This window comes from Opisthocomus hoazin, chromosome 8 (genome assembly GCF_030867145.1).
Source record: "Opisthocomus hoazin isolate bOpiHoa1 chromosome 8, bOpiHoa1.hap1, whole genome shotgun sequence".
Classification (NCBI taxonomy): domain Eukaryota; kingdom Metazoa; phylum Chordata; class Aves; order Opisthocomiformes; family Opisthocomidae; genus Opisthocomus; species Opisthocomus hoazin.
Genome location: NC_134421.1, coordinates 74,541,298 through 74,562,126, shown reverse-complemented (window position 1 = coordinate 74,562,126; position 20,829 = coordinate 74,541,298). Strand labels below are relative to the sequence as shown.

General features: G+C 69.7%; 1 protein-coding gene across 2 annotated transcripts; it reads left to right on the top strand.

Moving 5' to 3' along the window:
• The first annotated feature begins 996 nt into the window (after positions 1-996).
• CPT1B (carnitine palmitoyltransferase 1B) lies at positions 997-20,423 on the top strand. 2 transcript variants are annotated; one of them, XM_075428094.1, is made up of 19 exons: positions 997-1,077; positions 2,748-2,907; positions 2,981-3,120; positions 4,110-4,281; positions 7,814-7,915; positions 7,993-8,130; positions 8,838-8,915; positions 9,020-9,127; positions 9,847-9,931; positions 10,010-10,205; positions 11,295-11,480; positions 11,557-11,662; positions 12,910-13,026; positions 13,967-14,131; positions 14,997-15,131; positions 16,904-17,056; positions 18,280-18,393; positions 19,158-19,250; positions 20,217-20,423. In XM_075428094.1, exons 2-19 carry the CDS (start codon positions 2,767-2,769, stop codon positions 20,304-20,306), a joined length of 2,319 nt encoding a protein of 772 aa, XP_075284209.1. In that variant the 5' UTR covers positions 997-1,077; positions 2,748-2,766; the 3' UTR covers positions 20,307-20,423. The 2 variants fall into 2 exon arrangements, with proteins under 2 accessions (XP_075284209.1, XP_075284208.1); XM_075428093.1 differs by having other exon boundaries at positions 2,745-2,907.
• Positions 20,424-20,829: the final 406 nt, after the last annotated feature.

The window sequence follows — 20,829 nt, the reverse complement described above, 5'->3', positions numbered from 1 at the left end:
TGGGGTTCCGGTCCCATCCCGGGGTGCGGGTCGCTGCTCAGGGTTCTGATCCCTTCTTGGGGTGCAGATCCCCTCCCGGGTTCTGGTCCCTCCTCGGGTGCAGGTCCCTTCCCAGGGTGCGGGTCCCCACTCGGGGTTCCAGTCTCTTCTCGGGGTGCGTGTCTCTTCTTGGGGTGCGGGTCCCTGCCCGGGTGCGGGTGCCTTCTTGGGGTGCGTGTGCCTTCTCGGGGTTCCAGTCCCTTCCCGAGGTGCGGGTCCCTGCTCGGGGTGCATGTCCCTTCTTGGGGTGCAGATCCCGGGGTTCCAGTCCCATCCTGGGGTGCGGGTCCCCTCTCGGGTTTCCAGTCCCATCTCGGGGTGCGTGTCTCTTCTCGGGGTGCGGGTCCTTTCCCGGGGTCCGGATCCCTTCTTGGGGTGCAGATCCCATCCCGAAGTGCAGATCCCTTCCCGGGGTGCGGGTCCTTTCCCGGGGTGCGGGTCCCTTCTGGGGGTGCATGTCCTTTCCCGGGGGTCCAGTCCCCTCCTGGGATTCTGGTCCTTTCTGGGGTGCAGGACCCTTCTTGGGGTGCCGAGCCCATCCCGAGGTGCGGGTCCCCTCCCGGGATTCCAGTCCCTCTCTGGGGTGCGTGTCCCTTCTCGGGGTGCGGGTCCCCTCCCGGGATTCCGGTCCCTTCTTGGGGTGCGGGTCCCCTCCCAGGGTGCAGAACCTATCCCGGGGTGCCGTTCCCTGCCCAGGTGCGGGTCCCTTCCCGGGGTGTGGGTCCTTGCCCGGGATTCCGGTCCCTTCTTGGGGTGCGGGTCCCCTCCGCAGGTGCAGATCCTATCCCGGGGTGCGGGTCCTTTCTTGGGGTTCCGGTCCCCTCCCGGGGTTCCGGTCCCTTCTGAGGGTTCCGGTCCCCTCCCGGGTGCGGGTCCCCCCCCGGGGCGGGTGCGGGGGCGGAGCGGAGGCCGCCGCTGCCTTTCGGGGCCGCGGAGCGGGTCCCGCCCGCAGCCGGTGTCCGGTTACCGGGGCGCCGGGGCTGCCGCCCGCACCCCGAGCAGGCACCGCACCCCAAGCAGGCACCGCACCCCGAGCAGGTACCGCGCACCGGGCGGGGTGGTCCCGCACCGGGAGGGCAGCCCCCGCGACGGGGGGACCCCCGGACCCGCGCCCGCCGCCGGGTCCCGTCCGTGTCCGTGGGGGAGCGTCCTGCACCCCTGCCCCGCACCCCTGCCCCGCGGCTGCCCGCGCTGCCCCCGGCCCCGCAGACCCCGGCCCGGGAGAGGGGCCCGAGGCCGAGGGGAGGGCTCCGTGGGCCCGGCGGGGGGGGCTGCGGTGGGGCTGCGGGGGATGGGGGGGGCTGTTGGAGCTGCTGGGGGTTGCGGGAGATTGCGGGGGGGTGTGGGGCCTGCGGGGGGATGTGGGGGGCTGCAGGGGATGTGGAGGATGTGGGGGGCTGCGGGGGGATGTAGGGGCTGCGGGGGCTGTGGGGGGTTGCAGGGGACGTGGGGGCTGCGGGGTCTGTGGGGGGCCCAGCCTGGCCCCAGTGCCCCAGTGACCTTGCAGTGCTCGCTGCGGGGTAGGGGTGGGGGGCCTGACCCCATGGGGGCCTCATCCCACCCGAGGTCGTGGGCTCTGAGGGTCCCCGGGAGCCTGCGGTGACACGGCCGTGTCCTGGCGTGACATGACGTGATGTGCCGTGCCGTGCCCTGACGTGACACGCAGTGCCATGCAGTGCTGTGCCGTGCCCTGACGTGACACGCAGTGCTGTGCCGAGCAGCGCCGTGCAGTGCAATGCAGTGCGGGGCATCACTGTGCAGAGCAGTGCAGTGCACGCCAGTGCCGTGCAGTGCGGTGCAGCCGTGCAGTGCAGCCGTGCAGTGCAGGCATGCAGTGCAGTGCGGCCGTGCGGTGCGGTGCAGCCGTGCAGTGCAGCCGTGCAGTGCAGTGCGGCCGTGCAGTGCAGCCGTGCAGTGCAGTGCGGCCGTGCGGTGCAGCGCAGTGCGGCCGTGCAGTGCAGTGCGGCCGTGCAGTGCAGTGTGGTGTAGCCATGCAGTGCGGCCGTGCAGTGCAGCGCGGTGTAGCCATGCAGTGCAGCCATGCAGTGCGGTGCAGTGTAGCCCTGCGGTGCAGTGCGGTGCAGCGGCAGCGCCGTGACTTGGCTCTGGCCCAGCCCCCCCGCTTGCCCCCGTCCCAGGGACCCCGGGGTCCCCTCGGCGCTCCCGCAGCGGGGGGGCAGCTCCAGGGTCCCCCCACGCCGAGGCCGGGGCTCCAGCAGCACCCGCGGGCCCCGCAGCCCCCGGGACGGCACCGGCTGTGCCAACGCCGGTGGGACCCTGGTCTCCAGGGACCCGGGGGGGGCTCTGCCGGACCCCCCGAGCGAGGGTCCCAGGGACCCACGGGCGCGGGGCTGTGCCCACAGCGGGGTCCCTGCTCGCCCCGCGGGCGTGGGGACGGCGTGGGGACAGCGCGTGCCGCGTGCCGGGGTCACCGGCTGCCGGCCAGCGGGGAGCGTCCGGCCGCCGTCCCCTCCCCGGCGCTGGGGTCCGACCCTTCGCCCAGTGGGCGCCCGGCCAGCGCCGCGTGACCGCCCGCAGCACGCGCACCCGCTGGCCGGCGTCCGGGGAACGCGGTCGCCTTGGCACCGCCGCCGGCGCGGCGACGACGATGACAACGACAATGCCGAGGCCACCCCGCTGTGTTGTGGCAACCGTGGCACCGGGGGCAGGCGGGACCCTCGCTCAGCACCCCCCGTGCCCCTCAGCAGGTGCCGGCGGACCCCCAGCATGGCGGAGGCTCACCAGGCCGTGGCTTTCCAGTTCACCGTCACCCCCGAGGGCTTGGACTTCCACCTCAGCCGCGAGGCCATCAAGCAGCTCTACCTCGCCGGCATCTCCTCCTGGAAGAAGCGCTTGGTCCGCGCCAAGGTGGGCTCGGCCGGGGGGCAGCGGGGTGGTCGGACCCCCCGTCACCCCCGTCCTGACCCCCCTGCGCCCACAGAACAGCTTCCTGACCGGTGTCTACCCGGCGTCGCCCTCCAGCTGGATGGTGGTCGTGGTGGCCACTGTTGGCTCCTTCTACTGCCAGGTGGACCCCTCGCTGGGGCTGATCGCCCGCATCCGCCACTGCCTGCCCCAGGGGTGAGCGCCCGCCGCGCAGACGGGGACCCCAAAACCATGGGCACAGCCCCCCAGCCCCATCCCTCATTAGGGACCCCCCAAACCATGGGCATGGCCCCCCCAGCCCATCCCTCGGTGCAGACCCCCACCCACGGGCATGGCCCCCTGGCCCCATCCATCACTGGGGACCCCCTGACCCACGGGCACGACCCCCCAGCCCCATACCTCATTAGGGACCCCCCAAACCATGGGCATGGCCCCAGGGACCCCCCGACCCCTGGGCACAGCCCCACCAGCGCCATTGCTTGGTGGGACCATCTGCCAAGTCCCAACCCATGGGGATGCCTCCAGGGACCCCCCAACCCATGGGCACTGCCCCCCAGCCCCATCCCTCAGTGGGGACCCCCAACCCACGGGCACGGCCCCCCAGCCCCATCCCTCACTGGGGACCCCCTGACCCACGGGCACGGCCCCCCAGCCCATCCCTTGGTGGAGACCCCCCAAACCATGGGCACAGCCCCCCAGCCCATCCCTTTGTGGGGACCCCCCAAACCATGGGCATGGCCCCACAGACCCCCTAGCCCATGGGCTCAGCCCCCCCAGCCCCATCCCTTGGTGGGGACCCCCCAAACCATGGGCATGGCCCTACGGACCCCCTAGCCCATGGGCTCAGCCCCCCCAGCCCCATCCCTTGGTGGGGACCCCCCAAACCATGGGCATGGCCCCCCCAGCCCCATCCCTTGGTGGGGACCCCCCAAACCATGGGCATGGCCCCCTCAATGCAATCCCTCACTGGGGACCCCCAAAACCATGTGCATGGCCCCAGGGATGCCCCAAACCATGGGCATGGCCCCCCAGCGCCATCCCTCGGTGAGGACCCCCTCACCCTCAGGCACAGCCCCACTTGGGGGTCCCCCGGGGGTCCCACTGTGTGTCCCCCAGCCCCAAGGGGGGGGACGCGCAGGGTCCGTGCCCTGGGCCCCCCCCAGCCCACCGTGTCCCCCCCGCAGCCGCCTGCTGGGCCCCCAGGGCCGCACGCTGCTGAGCGCCGCGCTCTTCGCCACGGGCGCCTGGCTGGGCTCGGTGCTGCTGTTCCGGCGGGCGCTGCGCCTGCTGCTCTCCTACCACGGGTGGATCTTCGAGCCCCACGGCCACGCCAGCCGCGGCACCCGCCTCTGGATGGTGAGTCTGGCACCCGCACACGGCACCCGCACACAGCACCCACACACGGCACCCGCACACGGCACCCGCACACAGCACCCACACACGGACCCGCACACGGCACCCGCACATGGCACCCACACACGCACCCACACACGGCACCCGCACACGGCACCCGCACACGGCACCCGCACACGGCACCCACACACGGACCTGCACACGGCACCCGCACACGGCACCCGCACATGGCACCCACACACGGACCTGCACACGGCACCCGCACACGGCACCCGCACATGCACCCACACACGGACCCGCACACGCACATGCACCCGCACACGGCACCCGCCTCTGGATGGTGAGTCTGGCACCCGCACCCGCACACAGCACCCGCACACGCACCTGCACACGGCACCCGCCTCTGGCTGGTGAGTCTGGCACCCACACATGGCACCCGCACACGCACCCGCACATGCACCCGCACACGGCACCCACCTCTGGCTGGTGAGTCTGGCACCCGCACATGGCACCCGCACACGGACCCGCACACGGCACCCGCACACGCACCCGCATACAGCACCCGCACACGGCACCCGCACACGGCACCTGCACACGCACCCGCCTCTGGCTGGTGAGTCTGGCACCCGCACACGGCACCCGCACATGGCACCCGCACCCGCACACGCACCCACCTCTGGCTGGTGAGTCTGGCACCCGCACACACACACGGCACCCGCACCCGCACATGGCACCCACACACGGACCCACACACGGACCCGCACACGGTACCCGCACCCACACACGGCACCCGCCTCTGGCTGGTGAATCTGGCACCCACACACGCACCCGCACACGGCACCCGCACCCGCACACGGCACCCGCACACGCACCCGCACACGCACCCGCCTCTGGCTGGTGAGTCTGGCACCCGCACACAGCACCCGCACACAGCACCCGCACACGGCACCCGCACACGGACCCACACACAGCACCCGCACACGGCACCCGCACACGGCACCCGCACACAGCACCCGCACACACACCCGCCTCTGGCTGGTGAGTCTGGCACCCGCACACGGCACCCGCACACAGCACCCGCACCCGCACACGGCACCCGCCTCTGGCTGGTGAGTCTGGAACCCACACACACACACGGCACCCGCACCCGCACATGGCACCCACACACGGACCCACACACGGTACCCACACACGCACCCGCACACGGCACCCGCCTCTGGCTGGCGAGTCTGGCACCCGCACCCGCACACAGCACCCGCACACGGCACCCACACACAGACCCGTGCATGGCACCTGCCTCTGGCTGGTGAGTGCCCCGCACACGCACATGGCACCCGCACACGGACCCGCACACGCACCTGCACACGGCACCCGCCTCTGGCTGGTGAGTCTGGCACCCGCACACAGCACCCGCACACAGCACCCGCACACGCACCTGCACACGCACCCGCCTCTGGCTGGTGAGTGTGGAACCCACACACACACACGGCACCCGCACCCACACACGGACCCGCACACGGACCCGCACACGGTACCCACACACGGCACCCGCACACGGCACCCACCTCTGGCTGGTGAGTGCCCCGCACACGCACACGGCACCCGCACACACACCCGCACACAGCACCCACTTCTGGCTGGTGAGTGCCCCGCACCCACACCTGCACACGCACCCACACACGCACCTGCACACGGCACCCGCACACGGACCCACACACAGCACCCGCACATGGCACCCGCCTCTGGCGGCTGAGTCGCACACGCACCCACACACACACACGCACACGGCACCTGCACCAGCACCCACCTCTGGGTGGTGAGTCGCCCGTACACGCACACACACACGCACCCACACATGGCACCCGCACACGGCACCCGCCTCTGGGTGGCGAGTCGTGCCCGCACACGGCACCCGCACATGACACCCACACACGGACCCGCACACGGCACCCGCCTCTGGCTGGTGAGTCTGGCACCCACACCCACACATGGCACCCGCACATGGCACCCGCCTCTGGCGGGTGAGTGCCCCACACACGCACCCACACACGTACCTGCACACGCACCCGCACACACACACACGGCACCCGCACACGCACCCGCCTCTGGCTGGTGAGTGCCCCGCACCCGCACACGGCACCCACACACGCACTGGCACTGTGGGCGTGGGGTGCTGCGCTGTGGGGTGCAGGGTGTCTGCGTCTGTGTGCACATATGTGTGCACACGTGTGTGTGTGTATGTATGTGTGGGTGTACATGTGCCTGCGTGTGTGCATGTGTGAATGCATGCATGTGTGTGCACATCTGTGTATGTGAGTGTGCATGTGTGTGCATGCACATGTGTGTTTGTGCATGTGTGTGCACGTGTGTGTGTATGTGTGGGCACATGCATATGTGTGGCTGCATGTGTGTGCACACCAGTGTGTCTGTGCATGTGTGCACACACGTGTGTGCACAAATGTGTTTGCATGTGTGGGCGTGTGTGTGCACGTGTGTGCATGTGTGTGCACATGTGTTTATGCATGTGCGTGCGTGTGTGCACATGTTGGGGTGCACGTGTGTGTGCACACCAGTGTGTCTGTGCATGTGTGTAAACCTGTGTGTGCACAAATGTGTTTGCACGTGTGGGTGTGTGCATGTGTGCACGTGTGTGTGCACATCTGAGTGCAGGCATGTGTGTGCACATGTGTGTGCATGTGTGCGTGCACGTGTGTGTATGTACATGGGTCTGCACGTGTGTGTGCACGTGTGTTTGTGCACGTGTGTGTGCACACATGTGTGCATGCAAGGTGTGTATGTACATGGGTCTGCACGTGTGTGTGCACGTGTGTTTGTGCATGTGCATATGTGCGTGCACGTATGTTTGTGTGTGTGGGTGCGTGTGTGTGCACGTGTGCCTGCACATGTGTGCCTATACAGGTGTCTGCATGTGTCTGTGCACGTGTGTTTGTGCATGCACATGTGTGTGTGTGCACGTGTGTGTGTGCACATGTGTGTGTGTGCACGTGTGTGTGCACGTGTGTGTGCACATGTGTGTGTGTGCACGTGTGTGTGTGTGCACGTGTGTGTGTGCACGTATGTGTGTGTGTGCACGTGTGTGTGCACGTGTGTGTGCTCGTGTGTGTGTGCACACGTGTGTGTGCACATGTGTGTGTGTGCACATGTGTGTGTGTGCACGTGTGTGTGTGCACATGTGTGTGTGTGCACGTGTGTGTGTGCACGTGTGTGTGTGCACATGTGTGTGTGTGCACGTGTGTGTGCACATGTGTGTGTGTGCACGTGTGTGTGTGTGCACGTGTGTGTGTGCACGTATGTGTGTGTGTGCACGTATGTGTGCACACGTGTGTGTGTGCACACGTGTGTGTACGTGCACGTGTGTGTGTGCACACGTGTGTGTGTGCACACGTGTGTGTGCACATGTGTGTGTGTGCACATGTGTGTGTGTGCACGTGTGTGTGTGTGCACGTGTGTGTGTGTGCACACGTGCAGGCCCCTCCCTGGCCCTGTTGACCCCCCGGCTCCCCCCCGCCCGCAGGCGCTGATGAAGCTGCTCGCCGCCCGCGAGCCCCTGCTCTACAGCTTCCAGACCGCCCTGCCCAAGCTCCCCGTGCCCCCCGTGGAGGCCACCATCGCCCGGGTAAGGGGGGCTGCGGCGGGGGGGTCCATCCGTGGTGGGTGGGGACGGCGGGGTCACCCCGAGCCCCCCTCCCGCAGTACCTGGAGTCGGTGCGCCCGCTGATGGACGACGAGAAGTACGGGAAGATGGAGGCTCTGGCCAAGGAGTTCCAGGAGAAGACGGCTCCCCGGCTCCAGAAGTACCTGATCCTCAAGTCCTGGTGGACCACCAACTACGTGAGGACCCCGCGCTTCCCCAGTGCTGGAGGGGGGTCCAGCACCACATGCCCCCCCACGACGGCCTGGCCATCATGGGGGGGAATGTGGCACTGGTCCCCCCCTCTCCAGCACCAAGAACGGTGACCCCAACTCAAGCCCACGCTCCTGCTGTCCCCCCATGACCATGGGAAGGGGGCACTTCGGTCTTCTTGGGTGACCCAGTTGGGTCTTCTTGGGTGACCCAGTTGGGGCTTCTTGGGCGCACCTGGGGCTTCTTGGGTGCCCTTGGGTCTTCTTGGGTGACCCAGTTGGGGCTTCTTGGGTGCAGTTGGGTCTTCTTCGTGCTCCAGTTGGGTATTCTTGGGTGCCCTTGAGTCTTTTTGGGTGATCCAGTTGGGTCTTCTTGGGTGCAGCTGGGTCTTCTTGCGTGCTCCAGTTGGGTATTCTTGGGTGCCCTTGGGTCTTTTTGGGTGCAGTTGAGTCCTCTTGGGTGCCCTCGGGTCCCCTTGAGTGCCCTCGGGTCCCATTGGGTGCAGTTGGGTCCCCTTGGGTGCAGTTGGGTCTTCTTGGGTGCCTTTGGGTCTTTTTGGGTGCAGCTGGGTCCTCTTGGGTGCACTCGGGCCCTCTTGGGTGCCCTTGGGTCTTCTTGGGTGCCCCCGTTGGGTGGTGAGGGGCTGGGCAGGGGGTCCTGCGCCCCGTCCCCACCCCCGTCCCCGTCCCCGCAGGTGAGCGACTGGTGGGAGCAGTACATCTACCTGCGCGGCCGCGGGCCGCTCATGGTCAACAGCAACTACTACGCCATGGTGAGGGGACAGGAGACCACCGGCACGACCGAGAGCCCCCCCCCCCAGGTCACGTGTGTCCCCCCCCCCACAGCCCGGTGTCCTCACCTGTCCCTCGCCCCCAGGATTTCCTCTACGTGACCCCCAGCCCCATCCAGGCTGCCCGGGCGGGGAACGTGGTCCACGCCATCCTGCAGTACCGCCGCAAGCTGGACCGCGGGGAGATCCCCCCCGTGAGCTGCCGGGGGGGCCGCTGGGGCTGGGGGGCTTGGGGGGGGGGGCAGGGGGAGCTGTGGGGCAGGAGCAGGGGCAGGGGGGAGTCGCTGTGGGGCTGGCATGGGGTTCTGGAGCTGCTGGGGGGGCTCCGGCAGGCTCAGAGGGTCTTGAGGGGCTCAGGAGAGCGGGGGGGGGGGCACAGGACTGGGGGTCCCGGTGGGGCTGGGGGTCTTGGGGCGAACAGGGGGGCAGGGCAGGCTGTGGGGCAGAGGGGAGTCATTGTGGGGCTGGCAGGGGGTCCTGGAGCTGCTGGGGGGCTCCGGGAGGCTCAGGGGGTCTTGGGGAGCTCAGGAGAGTGGGGGGAGGGGGGCACAGGACTGGGGGGGCCCAGTGGGTTTGGGGGTCTTGGGGAGAGCTGGGGGGCAGAGGAGGCTGTGGGGCAGGTGTAGGTCTGGGGGGAGTCACTGTGGGGCTGGCACGGGGTCTAGGAGATTCCGGGGGGCTCAGGGAGGCTTGGGGGGTCTCAGGGGAGCGGTGGGGGGGGGGGTCACAGGACTGGGGGTCCCGATGGGGCTGGGGGTCTTGGGGAGGGCAGGGCAGGCTGCGGGGCAGGGGGGAGTCGTTGTGGGGCTGGCAGGGGGTCCTGGGGGGCTCGGGGGGCCGGGGCTGGGGGGTCTCGGGGGGCCGAGGCGGGGACGCAGCGCCCCGGCCCCCCCCCAACCTGTGCCCCCCACAGATGATGGCGCTGGGCATCGTGCCCATGTGCTCCTGGCAGTCGGAGCGGATGTTCAACACCACCCGCATCCCCGGCACCGAGAGCGGTACGGGGGTCCCCTGCCCCCCGGGTGGGCTGCCAGGGCCGGGGGGTGGCCGTGACACCCCTGTGTCCCCCCCCCCAGACACGCTCCTGCACCTGGTGGACAGCAAGCACCTGGCCGTCTACCACAAGGGCCGCTACTACAAGGTGTGGCTCTACTACGGGGGGCAGCTGCTGCGGCCCCCCGACCTGGAGCTGCAGTTCCAGCGCATCCTGGACGACCCCTCGCCCCCCCAGCCCGGCGAGGAGCGGCTGGCGGCCCTGACCGCCGGGCAGAGGTGGGGGGCACGGGGGGCACGGGGCGGGGGGCACGGGGCGGGGGGGGAGGTGGGCCGGGATGGGGAACGTGGGGCTGCCCATGGGTGGGGGCTGAGGTATGGGTCAGGTGGTGGGCTCGGGGGGCTTGGTGGGACGGTGGGCATCACCAGCCCCACACCCCCACAGCTCTTGGTGTCAGATCTTGGGACCACCCATGGGTGGGGGCTGCAGCGTGGGTCAGGTGGTGGGCTCAGGGGGCTTGGTGGGATGGTAGGCATCACCAGCCCCACACCCTCACAGCTCCCAGTGCCAGATCTTGGGGCCACCCATGGGTGGGAGCTGAGGTGTGGGTCAGGGCAGTGGGCTTGGGGGGGCTTAGGGGGATGGTGGGCATCACCAGCCCTGCACCCCAATGGCTCCCGGTGCTGGAACCTGGGGTCACCCATGGGTGGGATCTGAGGTGTGGGTCGGGATGTGGGGCGGTGGGCTTGGTGGGACGGTGGGCATCACCAGCCCCACACCCTCACAGCTCCTGGTGCTGGACCCTGGGACCACCCATGGGTGGGGGCTGCAGCGTGGGTCAGGGCGGTGGTCTTGGGGGGCTATATGGGATGGTGGGCATCACCAGCCCCACACCCTCACAGCTCCTGGTGCTGCACCCTGGGACCCCACCCATGGGTGGGATCTGAGGTGTGGGTCGGGCGGTGGGCTTGGGGGGCTTGGTGGGACAGTGGGCATCACCAGCCCTGCACCCCAATGGCTCCCGGTGCTGGAACCTGGGGTCACCCATGGGTGGGATCTGAGGTGTGGGTCGGACGGTGGGCTTGGTGGGACGGTGGGCATCACCAGCCCCACACCCCCACAGCTCTTGTTGTCAGATCTTGGTACCACCCATGGGTGGGGGCTGAGGGGTGGGTTGGGCGGTGGGCTTGGGGGACTTGGTGGGACGGTGGGCATCACCAACCCCACACCCCCATGGCTCCCAATGCTGGACCCTGGGACCACCCACGGGCCCAGCGCGGGTCGGGCGGTGGGCTCGGGGGTCCCGGCAGGCCAGCGGTGGCTCTGGGCGCCGCAGCCCCCTGCCCTGACGCGGGCGCTGCCCGCAGGGTGCCCTGGGCCGAGGCTCGCGCCCGGTTCTTCGGGCACGGGAAGAACAAGGCGTCGCTGGACGCCATCGAGCGGGCGGCCTTCTTCCTCACGCTGGACGAGGAGGAGCACGGCTACAGCGCCGAGCGCGAGGGCTGCATGGACGCCTACGCCAAGTCGCTGCTGCACGGGCAGTGCTACGACCGGTGGGCACCCCCCCCAGCCCCCCGCCACCCCCCCGGCCCCCCGGCCCCCGCCCCGCGCTCACCCCGCTCCCCGCAGCTGGTTCGACAAGTCCTTCACGCTGGTGGTCTACAAGAACGGGAAGGTGGGCGCCAACGCCGAGCACTCCTGGGCCGACGCGCCCATCATCGGGCACCTCTGGGAGGTAACGGGGGGCGCGGGGGGGGCACCTCCGGGCTGGGCACCCCGGGGCTGGGTGCCCACATGGGGCACCCTGGGGCTGAGGACACCCAACTGGGCACCTCCAGGCTGGAGACCCCCATTAGGCACCCCTAGTTGGGCACCCCTGTTGGGGACCCCTAGCTGGGCACCCTTAGCGGGCACCAGTTTGGGCACCTCCAGGCTGGGGACCCCCAGTTGGGCACCCCCAAATTGGCACCTCCAGGCTGGGGACCCCCACTGGGCACCCCCAGTTGGGCAGCCCCAACTGGGCACCTCCAGGCTGGGGACCCCCATCGGGCACCCCCAGTTGGGCACCCCCAAATGGGCACCTCCAGGCTGGGCACCCCCATTAGTTACCCCCAGGGCTGGGTACCCCCAGTTGGGCACCCCCAAATGGGCACCTCCAGGTTGGGGACCCCCAGTTGGGCACCCCCAATGGGCAGCCCCAACTGGGCACCTCCAGGCTGGGGACCCCCATCGGGCACCCCCAGTTGGGCACCCCCAAATGGGCACCTCCAGGCTGGGCACCCCCATTAGTTACCCCCAGGGCTGGGTACCCCCAGTTGGGCACCCCCAAATGGGCACCCTCAGTTGGGCACTCCCAATGGGCACCCCTGTTGGGGACACCCAGTTGGGCATCCCAAGTGGGCACCCCTTTAGGCACCTCCAGGCTGGGGACCCCCATTGGGCACCCCAAATTGGACACCCCCAATGGGCAGCCCCAACTGGGCACCTCCAGGCTGGGGACCCCCATTGGGCACCCCCAGTTGGGCACCATCAATGGGTACCCCTGTTGGGGACACCCAATTGGGCACCCCTTTGGGCACCTCCAGGCTGAGGACCCCCGTTGGGCACCCCCAGTTGGCCACCTCCAGGCTGGGGACCCCCACTGGACACCCCCAGCTGGGGACCCCTATGGAACACCCCACGGCTGGGGACCCCCATTTAGGCAACCCCAGAGATTGGCACCCCCAGGGCTGGGTACCCCCGGTTGGGCACCCCAGGGCAGGGGCCCCCCCAGTTGGGCACCCCCAGGGTTGGGCACCCCCCTCCTGAGGGTGGGGGGGCGGGTCCCAGGGGGCTGCCTTGGGGGAATCCCTGGGGTGAGTGGGGCTGGGGGGGGGGCATGGGGCCACCCTGGAGTGAGTGGGGCTGGGGGGGGTGGACTGGGGGGGATGGGGTGATGCTGGGGGGCCGGAACCCCACGCTGAGGGGTCCCTCTCCCCCCAGTTCATGCTGGGGACAGACAAGTTCCAGCTGGGCTACACAGAGGAGGGGCACTGCCGGGGGGAGCCCGACACCCTGCTCGCCCCCCCCCAGCGCCTGCAGTGGGACATCCCCCAGGAGGTGGGTCTGACCCCCGAGACCCCCGACCCCCGCAGCCCACGGCGTCGGGGTCCCCGTTGCCCACCTGTGTCCCGGGGCTGGGGCTGAGCGGCTGGGGTCCCCCCGCACCCCACAGCGTCGGGGTCCCCATTGCCCACCCATGTCCTGGGGCTGAGCGGCCGGGATCCCCCCACACCCCATGGCGTCGGGGTCCCCATTGCCCACCCGTGTCCCGGGGCTGAGCGGCCGGGGTCCCCCCACCCTGCGCACCCCACAGCATCGAGGTCCCTGTTGCCCACCCGTGTCCCGGGGTTGAGCTGAGGGGCCAGGATCCCCCCGCACCCCACGGCGTCGGGGTCCCCGTTGCCCACCCGTGTCCCGGGGCTGAGCGGCTGGGGTCCCCCCACCCCACAGCGTCAGGGTCCCCATTGCCCACCCGTGTCCTGGGGCTGAGCGGCCGGGATCCCCCCACACCCCATGGTGTCGGGGTCCCCATTGCCCACCCGTGTCCCGGGGCTGAGCGGCCGGGGTCCCCCCACCCTGCGCACCCCACAGCGTCGAGGTCCCTGTTGCCCACCCGTGTCCCGGGGTTGAGCTGAGGGGCCAGGATCCCCCCGCACCCCACGGCGTCGGGGTCCCCGTTGCCCACCCGTGTCCTGGGGCTGAGCGGCCGGGATCCCCCCACCCCACAGCGTCGGGTCCCCATTGCCCACCCGTGTCCCGGGGTTGAGCTGAGGGGCCAGGATCCCCCCGCACCCCACGGCGTCAGGGTCCCCGTTGCCCACCCGTGTCCCGGGGCTGAGCTGAGGGGCCAGGATCCCCCCGCACCCCATGGCGTCGGGGTCCCCGTTGCCCACCTGTGTCCCGGGGCTGGGCTGAGGGGCCGGGGTCCCCCCGCCCCACGCGGTGGGGTCCGGGGTGCGGAGCCGCGCGCCCCATCCCGCGCGTTCCCTCCCGGCAGTGCCGCGCGGCCATCGAGAGCTCGTACCGCCTGGCCAAGGCGTTGGCCGACGACGTCGACTTCTGCTGCTTCCAGTTCTCCCAGTTCGGGAAGGGGCTGATCAAGAGGTGCCGGACCAGCCCCGACGCCTTCATCCAGATCTGCCTGCAGCTCGCCCACTTCCGCGTGAGCCCCCCGGGCGGGCGGGACCGGGAAGGGGATGGGGACGGGGACATGGGGAAATGGGGATGGGGATGGGGAACTGGGATGGGGAACTGGGATGGGGAAATGGGGATGGGGAAATGGGGATGGGGAAATGGGGATGGGGAACTGGGATGGGGAAATGGGGATGGGGAACTGGGATGGGGAAATGGGGAGGGGGAATTGGGGATGGGGATGGGGAAATGGAGATGGGGACAGGGATGGGGAAATGGGGAGGGGGAATTGGGGATGGGGATGGGGAAATGGAGATGGGGACAGGGATGGGGAAATGGGGATGGGGAAATGGGATGGGGAACTGAGATGGGGAAATGGGGATGGGGATGGGGAAATGGGATGGAGATGGGATGGGGAAATGGGGATGGGGAAATGGGAATGGGCACAGGGCTGGGGAATTGGAATGGGGATGGGGAAATGGGGATGCAGAAATGGGGGTGGGGATGGGAGTGGGGAAATGGGGATGGGGACAGGGACAGGGACGAGGATGAGGACAGGGTTGGGGAAATGGAGATGGGGAAATGGGGATGGGAACGGGGTTGGGGATTTGGAATGGGATGGGGATGGGGAAATGGAAATGGGGAAATGGGGACGGGGAAATTGGGATGGGATGGAGACAGGGATGGGTATGGGGCAGGGATGGGGATGGGAATGGGGATGGGGAAACGGGGAAAGAGATGGGATGGGGATGGGGAAATGGGGACACGGAAATGGGGACAGGGATGGGATGGGGATGGGAACGGGGACGAGGATGGGGATGGGGACAGGGAAATGGGGATGGGGACAGGAAGGGCGTCCCCCGGGTGCGCCCCGCTCTGAGCCGGGCTCTCCACAGGACAAGGGCTGCTTCTGCCTCACCTACGAGGCCTCCATGACGCGGCTCTTCCGCGAGGGCCGGACGGAGACGGTGAGGTCCTGCACCGCCGAGTCCACCGCCTTCGTGCGCAGCATGGCGGACGCCCGGCAGAGCGTGAGTGGCGCGCGGGGCTGTCCCTGCAGGCCTGGCCGCAGCCAGCACCTCCCCTCTCCCTGCTGGTCCCATCCCTGGGGAGGTCCCCATCCCTCAGGGAGGTCCCCGTTCCCCGGGGAGGTGCCCACCTCTGGCAGATGTCCCTATTCCTTGGGAGTGTCCCCGTCCCTGGAGAAGGTGCCCATCTCTGGAGGAGGTCCCCATCCCACACAGAGGACCTTGCCACTGGGGGAAGTCCCCATCCCTCATGGTGGTCCTCATCCCTTGGGGCCCCATCCCTCATGGTGGTCCTCATCCCTTGGGGAGGGCCCTGCCTCTGGCAGATGTCCCTGTTCCTTGGGAATGTCTCCGTCCCTGGGGAAGGCGCCCATCTCTGGAGGAGGTCCCCATCCCTTGTGGAGGTCACCATCTTTTGGGCAGGTCCCCATCCCTCCTGGAGGTCCCCATCTCTCAGGGAGGTCGCCATCCCTCACGGTGGTCCCCATCCCTCGTAGAGGTCCCCCTCTGGGAGAGGTCATCATCACTTGGGGAGATCCCTGTCCCTGGGGGAGATCCCCATCCCTCAGGGACACCCCTGTTCCTGGGAGAGGTCTCCATCCCTTGGGGACATCTCTGTCCGTGTGGAGACCCCCAACCCTCGGGGACATCCCTTTCCCTTGGGGACATTCACATCCCTTGGCGACACCCCTGTTCCTGGGAGAGGTCCCCATCCCTCGGGGACACCCCTGTCCCTGGGAGAGGTCCCCATCCCTTAGGGAGATCCCCAAACCTCGGGGACACCTCTGTCCCTGGGGGAGGTCCCCATCCCTTAGGGACGTCCCCAACCCTCAGGGACACCCCTGTGCTTGGGAGAGGTCCCCATCCCTCAGGGACATCCCTGTCCATGTGGAGACCCCCATCCCCTGGGGACACCCCTGTCCCTGGGGGAGGTCCCCATCCCTTGGGGACACCCCTGTCCATGTGGAGACCCCCAACCCTCGGGGACACTCCTGTCCCTGGGAGAGGTCCCCATCCCTTGGAGATGTCCCCATCCCTCTGGGACACCCCTGTCCATGTGGAGACCCCCATTCCTTGGGGACATCCCTGTCCATGTGGAGGCCCCCATCCCTTGGGTACACCCCTGTCCCTGGGAGAGGTCCCCATCCCTTGGGAACATCCTCATCCCTTGGGGACACCCCTGTCCCTGGAGGAGGTCCCCATCCCTTGCAGATGTCCCCATCCCTCTGGGACACCCCTGTCCCTGGAGGAGGTCCCCATCCCTTGGAGATGTCCCCATCCCTCAGGGACATCCCTGTCCATGTGGAGACTCCCAACCCTTGGGGACACCCCTGTCTCTGGGAGAGGTCCCCATCCCTTGGGGTCACCCCTGTCACTGGAGGAGGTCCCCATCCCTTGGAGATGTCCCCATCTCTTGGGGACACCCCTGTCCATGTGGAGGCCCCCATCCCTTGGGGGCACCCCTGTCCCTGGGGGAGGTCCCCATCCCTTGGGAACATCCTCATCCCTTGGGGACACCCCTGTCCCTGGAGGAGGTCCCCATCCTTTGGAGATGTCCCCATCCCTCTGGGACACCCCTGTCCCTGGAGGAGGTCCCCATCCCTTGGAGATGTCCCCATCCCTTGGGGACACCCCTGTCCATGTGGAGGCCCCCATCCCTCTGGAGCACCCCTGTCCCTGGGGGAGGTCCCCATCCCTCGGGCCCGTGTCCCCCGGCGCTGTGGGGTGGGCCGGGGGTGGTGGGACCCCGGCGCTGAGCCCCGCTGTCCCCGCAGCGCGCCGAGCGCCAGCGGCTCTTCAAGCTGGCGGCCGAGAAGCACCAGCTGCTGTACCGCATGGCCATGACGGGCGCCGGCATCGACCGCCACCTCTTCTGCCTCTACGTCGTCTCCCGCTACCTGGGGGTGCAGTCCCCCTTCCTGGCCCAGGTCAGCGCGGGGGCACGGCGGCGGGGGGCAGGGGGGTGCGGGGGGTGCAGCGGGGTGCAGAGGGGTGCAGCGGAGCACGGTGGGCTCAACAGGGTGCAGGGGGAGCAGTGAGATGCAGTGGGGAGCAGGGGGGCACAGGGGGGTTCAGCAGGGTGCAAGGGGGTGCAGTGAGATGCAGTGGGGAGCAGGGGGGCACAGGGGGGTTCAGCAGGGTGCAAGGGGGTGCAGGGGGGCATGGGGGGTGCAGCAGGGTGAAGAGGGGTGCAGCGGAGTGAAGAGGGGTGCAGCGGGGAGCAGTGGGGTGCAGTGGGGAGCAGAGGGGCACGGGGGGTGCAGCAGGGTGAAGAGGGGTGCAGCGGGGAGCAGTGGGGTGCAGGGGGAGCAGTGGGGTGCAGTGGGGAGCAGAGGGACACAGGGGGGTTCAGCAGGGTGCAGTGGGGTGCAGGGGGGCACAGGGGGGCTCAACAGGGTGCAGGGGGAGCAGTGAGATGCAGTGGGGAGCAGGGGGGCAGAGGGGGGTTCAGCAGGGTGCAAGGGGGTGCAGGGGGGCATGCGGGGTGCAGCAGGGTGAAGAGGGGTGCAGCGGAGTGAAGAGGGGTGCAGCGGGGAGCAGTGGGGTGCAGTGGGGAGCAGGGGGGCACAGGAAGTTGCAGGGGGGCTCAACGGGGTGCAGTGGGGAGCAGTGGGGTGCAGGAGGGCACGGGGGGTGCAGTGAGGAGCAGGGGGACACAGGGGGGTTCAGCAGGGTGCAGTGGGGTACAGGAGGGTGCAGGGGGGCACAGGAAGTTGCAGGGGGGCTCAGCGGGGTGCAGTGGGATGCATTGGGGTGCAGCGGGGTGCAGCGGGGTGCAGTGGAGTGCAGTGGGGTGCAGCGGGGCGCAGCGGGGTGCAGCGGGGTGCAGCGGAGCGCAGGGGGGTGCAGTGGGGAGCACTGGGGCGCAGTGGGGTGCAGCGGGGTGCAGCGGGGCGCAGCAGGGCGCAGTGGGGTGCAGCGGGTTGCAGTGGGGTGCAGCGGGGTGCAGCGTGGTGCAGCAGGTTGCAGCGGGGTGCAGCGGGGTGCAGCAGGGTGCAGTGGGGTGCAGCGGAGCGCAGGGGGGTGCATTGGGGTGCAGCAGAGCGCAGTGCGGTGCAGCGGGGTGCAGCGGATTGCAGTGGGGTGCAGTGGGGCACAGGGAGGTGCAGTGGGGCGCAGCGGGGCGCAGCGGTGACGCGGGCGCGGGCAGGTGCTGTCGGAGCCCTGGCGCCTCTCCACCAGCCAGACGCCGCAGCAGCAGCTGAAGATGTTCGACCTGACCCAGCACCCCGACCACGTCTCCACCGGCGGCGGCTTCGGGCCCGTGAGTGCCGGGGGGCTGGGGGGGCTGGGGGGGCTGGCGGGGGCAGGGGTACATCTGGAGTACTGTGTCCAGTGCTGGGCTCCCCAGTTCCAGAGAGATGAGGAGCTACTGGAGAAAGTCCAGTGGAGGGCTGCGAGGATGAGGAGGGGACTGGAGCATCTCCCCTACGAGGAGAGGCTGAGGGAGCTGGGCTTGTTCAGCCTGGAGAAGAGAAGGCTGCGAGGGGACCTTATAAATGCCTACAAATATCTGCAGGGTGGGGGTCAGGAGGCCGGGGCCAGACTCTTTGCAGTGGTGCCCAGTGACAGGACAAGGGGCAACGGGCACAAACTGGAGCAGAGGAAGCTCCAGCTGAAGCCGAGGAAGAACTTCTTCCCTCTGAGGGTGACGGAGCCCTGGCCCAGGCTGCCCAGGGAGGCTGTGGAGTCTCCTTCTCTGGAGATATTCCAGCCCCGCCTGGACAAGGTCCTGTGCAGCCTGCTCTGGGTGACCCTGCTTGGGCAGGGGGTTGGACTGGGTGACCCACAGAGGTCCCTTCCAACCCCGACCATGCTGTGATTCTGTGATTCTGGGTGGGGCTGTGCAAGGGTCGGCAGTGGGGGGGTGCAAGGGGCCAGGCTGCTGCCACCAGCCCCATGGCCCCAGGGGGTGCCCTCACTGGGACCCCCGGGTGGGTGCCCCCAGTGGGACCCCCGGGTGGGTGCCCCCGCGGCCCTGGGGGTGCCATGGCCCCGCTCACCTCCCCCCACCCCACCCCACCCCAGGTAGCGGATGACGGCTACGGCGTCTCCTACATCATCGCCGGCGAGAACCTCATCACCTTCCATGTCTCCAGCAAGTTCTCCAGCGCGGAGACGGTGAGACCCCCGGGGGGGGCTGGGGGAGCTCCCCCAGGCAGGGGGTGCAGGGGCTGGGGGCTCCCCAGGCAGGGGGTGCGGGGGCTGGGGGCTCCCCAGGCAGGGGGTGCAGGGGCTGGGGGCTCCCCGAGCAGGGTCCCTGGGGTCTGGGGGCTCCCCAGGCAGGGGATGCAGGGGCTGGGGGCTTCCCAGGCAGGGGGTGCGGGGGCTGGGGGCTCCCCGGGCAGGGGGTGCGGGAGCTGGGGGCTCCCCAGGCAGGGGATGCAGGGGCTGGGGGCTTCCCAGGCAGGGGGTGCGGGGGCTGGGGGCTCCCCAGGCAGGGGATGCAGGGGCTGGGGGCTTCCCAGGCAGGGGGTGCAGGGGCTGGGGGCTCCCCGAGCAGGGTCCCTGGGGTCTGGGGGCTCCCCGGACAGGGTCCCTGGGGGCTGGGGACTCCCCGGGCATGGGGTGCGGGGGCTGGGGGCTCCTGGGGCAGGGTCCCTGCGGGTTGGGGTCTCCCTGGGTAGAGGGTGCAGGGGCTGGGGGCTCCCTGGGCAGGGGGTGCGGGGGTTGGGGGCTCCCCAGGCAGGGTCCCTGGGGGTTGGGGGCTCCCCGAGCAGGGTCCCTGGGGGCTGGGTGCTCCCCGGGCAGGGTCCCTGGGGGCTGGGGGCTCCCTGGGCAGGGGGTGTGGGGGCTGGGGGCTCCCCGGGCAGGGTCCCTGGGGGCTGGGGGCTCCCTGGGCAGGGGGTGTGGGGGCTGGGGGGTCCCCAGGCAGGGTCCCTCGGGGTTGGGGCAGCCCCCAGACCCCCCTCCCTGCCACACCCCAGCACCTCACCTGTGGGACCCCCACCCCGCTCGAGGCTCGTGGTGCTGCCGGGCGGAGGTCCTGGGGGTGCCCCGGGGGCAGAGGTCCCGGGGGTGCCCTGGGGGTGGGGGGGTCCGGGTCCCGCTGCCGGGGGGCGGGGGGCTCAGGGGCGCTGCCCGCAGGACTCGAAGCGCTTCGGGAGGAACATCCACCAGGCCATGCTGGACGTCGCCGAGCTCCTGGACGCGTCGCCCGAGAAGGCGCCCGAGTGAGGGGCGACGGCTCGGCCCCCCCCGGCCTGGGGGGCTCGGGGCCAGGGCGGGGGGCAGCGGGGGCACCGCTGCTCTGTGCAGGCTGCAATAAAAGCTGTTGGCGGCAGCCCCCTCCCTGCTTGGTGCCCGCCGTTGGGTTGGGGACCCCCGTGCCCGTGGCGTCCCTGCGGGGGTCTTGGCAGCCGGTGGGCGCGTGGGTGTGGGCAGCGTGGGGGTCAGCAGCGTCTAGGGCAGGGGTGGAAGGCACCGTGGGGCCGTGAGCTGTGAGCTGTGCCCACTGGTGAGCCGTGAGCTGTGCCCACTGGTGAGCTGTGCCCACCAATGAGCTGTGAACCATGAGCTGTGCCCACTGGTGAGCTGTGAGCCATGAGCTGTGCCCAGCAGTGAGCCGTGAGCCGTGCCCACTGATGAGCCGTGAGCCATGAGCCGTGCCCACCAGTGACCTGTGAGCTGTGCCCACTGGTGAGCTGTGAGCCATGAGCTGTGCCCAGCAGTGAGCCGTGAGCCATGAGCCGTGCCCACT